General features: G+C 37.2%; 1 protein-coding gene across 1 annotated transcript in view; it reads right to left on the bottom strand.

Moving 5' to 3' along the window:
- Positions 1-7662, bottom strand: part of NCBP1 (nuclear cap binding protein subunit 1) — a 39966-nt gene that overhangs the window by 9859 nt on the left and 22445 nt on the right. Inside the window, exons 12-17 of the mRNA XM_006143713.1 lie at positions 6719-6783; positions 5725-5787; positions 5023-5097; positions 3266-3369; positions 2402-2524; positions 563-665 (exon numbers count right to left, since the gene is read on the bottom strand). Of these exons, the coding sequence (XP_006143775.1) occupies positions 563-665; positions 2402-2524; positions 3266-3369; positions 5023-5097; positions 5725-5787; positions 6719-6783 (533 nt within the window). The remainder of the gene's footprint in view (positions 1-562; positions 666-2401; positions 2525-3265; positions 3370-5022; positions 5098-5724; positions 5788-6718; positions 6784-7662) is intronic.

Consider the following 7662-nt stretch of genomic DNA (forward strand, 5'->3'; position numbering starts at 1 on the left):
GGGAAAGGCTAAGGAACTGTCTCCAAACATGAAGAAGTATTCTTCAATGCACTTTCTAGCAAATCCTGTAAGAAAAAACCTTGGAAGCTGAGTTAGGATGAGATGTCTAGTTCTGGTTGGCCCCAGGAATATACCCTTTTTTGTGCTTGTGTGTTCTTCTTGAACTCTTACAAATTAGAAAGCTCTGTCTTTAGATGCCGGCCTCTGGATGGCTCCCCAAACTGTTGGTGGCTCTCATTTCTGCTCAATTTCTTTTGAAGATACTTAGGGAGGGAGCTTCTGATTATATACATAACTCTTATAAGAAACTGGGTTTCTACTAGTTCTCTAAAGGCCAAAGGAAAAAAATGTACTTTCCACTATATACCAAACTATATAGACGGACTGAAGCCATGAAGTAGGAATTTCAGCTATACAAACCCAAACCCACTGGATTAAATTCTGTAACACTATTAACATCTTCACATTGAACAATGTTAGGTGAAAATTACTGTATCATTGATGTGTTCACCGAGCCAAGTTCCAGTCCCCCAGAAAGGCTGTGTGTTCTTACAGCACTTACTTTGCAAGAGCACTGAAGGAGTGGCTGAATGATTTGGCTGCCAAGTGGAGCAGAGTCTGTACAAAGACCTCTATTTTCAATGGGTTAAAACTGAATCCTTCATCTGAAAAATATTTCATAGTAAGAGAAAAACGTAAAAGTACAGCAACTCCTTGGTGCCTCACCTGGAATGCTAAATAGATGGCATGCTCATACCCTAATACTAAGAAAACAGAGGACCATCACTGATTTCAAATATTCAAATTAGAAAACTAAGCATAATCTTTTTTTAACGTTTAGTTTTTCCAAGAGAAAGAGAGAGACAAGCACCCCTGACAGGGTCCTTATGCCACAACCCACCTCTAGCCTCAGGAAACCTGGATCAGGGGCATACCTAGGCATACCAGCATGCACAGAGAGGCCCTGGGATGTGATCCCAGGCTGTCCCCACATGCGCCCATCCTTGCAGAGTGTTGCATTACTGCTGTGCTTTCTGGCCCCAAAGCATAATCTTAATTCTTGATTTTATGGGAGTTTCCCTAATTCTTCTATATAACCCATTTCTTTAAAAAATATCACATATGCGCCAGCCAGTGGCATAGTGGTTAAAGAAGCTGGATCTCACATGGCCTACTGTATGGTTCAAGTTCAGACCAGGCCACTTGATAAACATGTCGTGTGTGTGTGTGTGTGTGTGTGTGTGTGTGTGCCCCAAATCCCAAAAGGCAAAATGGAGACTGGATTGTGGTGTGACTATTCCCATGGAGGTGCTTTCTCTCTGTTTCTCTCTTTCTCTAAGGCAAACATACACGCCTTCTAGCAAATTAAATACACACACACACACAGATTTCCTTATTTGTATCCTCCCTATAGAATGACAGGGTATTATATTAACAAAGACAGACAGATACTCAAACAGCTCACAGAAAACGTGTATTTTGAAAAACCTATATACAAATTTATATATATATATATTTTTTGCCAAACTCATACTTTAATTCCATCTCCACAAACTTTCTGAAGTCCCCACTTACAGTACATCCTTAACATTTAAGTTTATGTCCTAAGATGTCTGACAATGACACTAAATGTAACAGTATCATTTTGATTTTGCTTTCTCAATACATTTTCTCTAATATTTCTCAGAGAAATTCAAATAAAATCCCAATAATAAATATCTAAAGAGCATTAATGTTTTTCTTTGATTCCTAAGTCGTCTCTATGTGCATACTCTTCTGCACAGATCTAGCCAAAAATTTCTCCAGGAAGTTTTTCAGTTGTCCTAGCAAACTTGTCATCTGTTTTACTAATCTGTCTTTTTCTGCACCAAAACCACATTGTTCTACTTGCTGTACTTTTCACAATATGTTTCAATATGTGATTAGGCTTGTCCCTCTCATCATTTCTTTCCTTACCTATTTTTGACTCAGATAAACTTATAAAATTTGCCAAACAAAACACAAAAAATCCCAAGGATTCTGGTTGGATACTTGGTAAATGTTAAACATTATTATAATAGCTTAATTTGGAGAAAACATCCAATTTTATAACATCAAGTCTTCCCAATTTAGGAACTTCTCGAAGGTAAGCAGGGACTATTTAAAAATCCTTGCGTGATAACAGAATATTTTACTTTTAATGTTCAGGATGTGGTTTACATGAGCTATTTCAGAGGACTTTTTACATAGAAGGGGAAAACACCTGGGTTCTAAGAACAACTGACAGGTTGAACAGGCCAGCAGATGCACTGACTTATGAGCACTGAATGGGATTTAAAATGAGCTCATATCACTAGGGTCATGTTTATGTTTTAGCTTGGCCCATGCAGAATTTCATTCAAGAAACATTTAAATTCCTTACCGTCATCATCATCCTGGTTAGGATTTGGTACATCTTTCAGAATGCTGAAGATTTCATCATTGGTTGCCTTACTTTTAAAGGCAACAGACAAACAGAGGGCAACAGAATGTCCAGGAAGAGAATCTAAACACAAAATTAGAAGGAGGGAAAGATCAGGTTTAAAGACTGTTTTACAAGTAGTTAAATAACTGAGAAACTTTAAAAAAAAAGAAAAAAAAAAAAGATCTTTCCATTCAAAACAGAATACACTTTATCCCAAGATCAATATTCAATTGTATAAAGATACCACAAGTGAAAGTTTCATTTGATGGTCAAGGTTTTTACACATAAAATAGAGACAATTCTCATTTCAATACTTCCTTAACAACCCTTAGCTAACTGAAATCCAGTATAAGCAGTAATATTTTTCAAGATGATCATGAGGGAAAGTGGATATAATTACAACTTATAGCAGGTCTCAACTCTCTTGTAAGCTCAAAAGCAAAGAACCAATGTATTTCTTTCATTTTGCCTTTCCTCTGCCTTCTTCCTAGAACAGTAGAAAGTAAGTTTGAGTTTGACCAAGGTAAAGGCTGCCAACTTAGAAAAGGGCTTTCTGCTTTTCTCTTTTGCTGAATCTCCCATGCTTGAAGCTACATAACACCAATGCTCATGTGATGTGACTCAATGTGTTTACCATTGGTTAGTGTCTGCTGAGTCCTTCTTGTAGAAGATCTGAGTTAGGATATACCATAACGCATCATCAGAGCAAAGAAAGAATATACTTTTAATGTGAGGTAGACAAAGAGGGAACACAAAAGACAATCCTGACACAGAGTCTGAGTGCTTTTAGACAGAGGGATTTGTTTTATTTCAATTACTTACTGCTACTTTCATCTCCATACTTGTAAATGCAGGTTGGGTTTGCAGGACACAGAGCTGAGAAGGTAGGTGGAACAATGTCTAATATACGCTGATGGTAAGACAACCTACAAGACAAATAACCACCTCAGAATATATCTTTCCTCAGTTCCATTCTTTGGTAATACCCAACCTCCTTGGCAGGTCACAATCTCTAACAAACTCAATTTAGCTGACTATCAACAAGTACAAGGGGGAAAAAAAAGTCTTTTAAGTTTTTGTCTAAGACAGTACACCAAAATTCAGGCCCACTTCACAACTTCCTGGCTTATGCTGAGCTGAGAGCGTTTGAGCCCATTAGGCTGGCCAAGGATGTAGAATGTGGTGGGACAAAGGAGACAGTCAACATGGTTAGGAGATTGGTTATATCCTGCCTAATAAATATTGAGAATAACAGGAGCCAAGTTTCTTACTGCCTGAGAAAGCATTTACAAGTCAGTGCAGAGAGGAAGGTTAGAACAAACAAGATGTTGGGCTACAACTGGAGGGATATACACACACGGAGGGTTATGAAAATATAATTATGTGCTGCTTCATAATGGAGGTATATTCTGAGAAATGCATGTGTTGTTAGGTGATTTTATCATTGCGTGAACATCATATAGTGTACATACACAAACCTCAGTGATACAGCCTAATATGTACCCAGCTACATGGTGTGACCTATTAAAATTTTATGGGACCATTGTTATATACGTGGCCACTGGCTGAAGTATCATCATACAGTACATGACTGCAGTTATAGATGTATCTGTGTGCAGGTGCGTCTACCAAAAAGGCCTAGAACCAATGACACCCAAAAGCAACAATCACTAATAAATTTAGAAAAAAGAACCATTGCATGGCAACCACCACCGTGGTATCTAATAAAAGTAGGATTTTCAGTGGAGAGTGACAATTTGATGAATAGGATAAGAGTGTAACTAGTCAGTTACAGAGGGGAATATGGTGAGGCTAAGGGAGAGAAGCCTGGCAGACACTGACTGAACCAGGTGATCAAGATTAACATGAACCACGGTAGCATTCATGAGCTCTTCATATCACACACTGAGACCCCAATAATGGAAGATCTGATGCTGCTCATGAGGAAGTATCAGGATAATCCAGACAGATAAGACCTGGACTCCTTAAAACTGACACAGTCATGAAAGATAGAGAATAACAACTATTCAAAATTGCAGGAATCTCGAGAGAATGACAACTCAATGCTACCTGTGATCCTGGATAGGATTCTGGGCCAGAAAGGAAAGAGAGACACTGTTGGGATAGCTGGCAAAGTCCAGCAATACCTGGGGTCTCTATGTTGGTACTGTACCGGAGCGTCTCTCCTCATCTGGCTAAGAGGGGAGTGGCTTTGTCGTAGGGAAATACATGAGTATTGTTTCATGAAGGACGATGGGCTGTCGTGTCTGCAGTGTCATCTCAAAGGGTTCAGAAAGAGACTAGTGTAACAGATGTTTGAGAGGAGAAAAAGGTGTGAACACTAGAGCAAGCATGATAAAATGTTAACTAGGGGGTCCTGTTCTATCTAATCTAGGGTTCTTTGTGCTATCCTGACAACTTTTCTATAAATACAAAATCATTCATGTATTTTTTCAGCCTAAATTTTTATTAAAAAGTAAGAGAGAAGGTGGGAAAGTACTTGGATCTTAAAAATTATATTCTGGAAACACATCGCAAAGAGGAAAAGTCCCTACCACAGAAATGAACAAAGAACTTACCTCATACATTTTTCTAGAACTTCTCTTACAAACTTTGGTTTCGGACTTTCAGGATCTTGAGCAAGACAATCTGACCTAACGAGGAAATGCAGGTTCATAAATTTTTACTCTGTATTTATAGTTGACTTGTACTTAACTATAAACAGGGTTTTTTTTTTTCTGCCTATTATTTCATTTATACGTAGTAAATAAAAATCAAAGAAACTAAACATTTTAGTCAGTGAAGATTCCAAGATTACTTTTATGTTAGGTTTAAATAGTAACATTTTTATAAAAGATTTAATCATTATTTTTAAATTTGCTATAGGGCATGCAAACTTACCAGAGAGAAACAGAAAGAGAGAGAGGAAAAATTGAGAAAGTAAGCTGCCAGGTCCAGGACTCGAACCACAATTGGCCATATGAGAGTCCAGCACCCTAACCACCACACCACCTCCTGGCTACAGTAGCATTTCTTTGACTCTCAAGAAAGGAAGAATAAAACATATAACTATTGAGGGCAGCAGGTGGTGTGGTGGTTAAGAGTGCTGGACTTCCACATGGCCGACTATGGTTCAAGTCCTAGACCTGGTGACTTGCTTTCTCACTTTCACTCTCTCTTTTTGTCCCTTCCTGATCAAATTTAAATAAATAAGTATATAAAGTTAAATAAAGTAATTCTTTAAAACACACACACACACACACACACACACCACTACTTACCAGTCTTCCCAGCTCCAACGGAACTGGAAATTACTTAGATGATGAGAAAACCAATTAATAAACCTATGGGAGGTAGAAAGGGTGTGGAGTAGGGGATAAAAAAAGAAAGAATGGTTATAATCTAGAAATTTATGTAATTCTTTAGAGAAAAATCCTACTTTGTTATATGTTTATGTAATTCTCACAAATTCTAAGGAATATATTTTCTCCATGTAACTGAAGATGAAACAAGTCAATAAGAAAAAAAAAAAAAAGATTAAAGACATTGCAGATCGAACATTTTATCAGGAGCAGAGCTAATGTACAGCCTCTTATCATGCCGTGAAACATATGGCAGAATATACCATGGAAGACTCCCTTTCCCCTACAAGTGATCTTTTAGAAAACTGCTTTCTCTAACTAGAAAGGAGAACATGTTAGCATACTATAGGAGGCTATGAACTTTGTACAAGCTCAATGGATATTTGCTGAACAAATGCCACAATGGTGATGCACAGTACAAATGGAATTTTATTACTGTGGAAAAAAAACGAAGACACTTTTTAAAGCATGTCCCTCTCATAGCTATAATTTCAGTCACTGAAATTACTCAAGGTAATATAATCGATGGTATGGGTGGCTGTTACTTGTAACTTTCAGATATAGAATTAGAACAACAGACCTGAAATATCATGAAAATTGGAGAAATGCCCCCATCTGGTTGGAGAAACTAGAGAGGTAAGAAAGAATACCAGCTAACAGAGGTGACCACGCGGACCTCACATAAAAGAAAACAGTGGAAAATAACACATAAAACTCCAGTATGGTCTTTTAGAAAACATAATGTTACATTATAATAAGTACATGTTTTGTAAAGGTTATTTCAGAGGGGAGTAAGTGCAAATTCAACTCGGAAATTCCTAAAAAGGCAAAATATTTTGATCGATTTCTTTGATAAAGTATAGGCAGTAGAAACTGCTAATGCTCAGTATAAGAAATAAGGCCATTACTGTACCTGTCTACACATGTAGTATTCATTGTGTCCAAACGCATGTATAACATTTCAGTCGCCTGTGCAAGCTGTGAATTTCAGTATAAGGAAAACTAAACACTACTATTCTCCAAAAGAAGTTGTAACGGAGAACAAAACAAAACATTTCCTGTAAGTCTTTATAATGATATACAATAAATCTGAACCTGTATCACTTGTCAAAATGAGATGAGTATTTTCATCAACTCCAAAATTTCCCCATTTTCCCTTGTAAGCTCTCTCCCCTGCCCCACCATTCATTGGTCATTAGGTTATTCTGCATTTCTAGAATTTATGTAAATAGCATCATACAGTATAAATTCTTATTTGGCATCTTTCACTTAACATAATTACTTTTCAATTCACATGCTGCCTACAATAAAACGTGCTCCTTTTTACTGCTGAGTAGTATTCCACTGTTTATGCATCCATGTGTTGATGGGCATTTGCATTGTTGCCAATTTTGGGATATTACAGGTAAAGTTTCTATGAACAATAATGTTGAAGTCTTTGTAGAGACACATGCTTTCATTTCTTTTGGGTAAACATCTAGGAGTGGAATGAATACACTGTAAGTAGTAGATGTATACCTAATTTCTAAAGAAAGGCCTGATTGTATTCATGACTTGATTATATTTTCTATGTTCACTCCACAGCTGTACGTTATGAGTTACAGTTGCTCAAATCCTTGCCAACACTCTCTTTAACTTGAGCTGGGTGTTTAATGGAACCTCCTGTGGTTTTGGTTTGCATTTCCCTAAAAACTAATCATGCCGATCATCACATCATGTACATGTCTGGCATCTGCACATCTTTGCAGAAGTATCAAATCTTTCACCATTTATTTACTAGATAGGAATAGCTTCTTGGACTTTTGGCTAAGATCAAGTATAGACACAGTGGAAAATTATTCAAAAATATACCTCTTC

The sequence above is a fragment of the Tupaia chinensis genome, unplaced genomic scaffold (genome assembly GCF_000334495.1).
Source record: "Tupaia chinensis unplaced genomic scaffold, TupChi_1.0 Scaffold000104_1, whole genome shotgun sequence".
NCBI classification, from domain to species: Eukaryota; Metazoa; Chordata; class Mammalia; order Scandentia; family Tupaiidae; genus Tupaia; species Tupaia belangeri.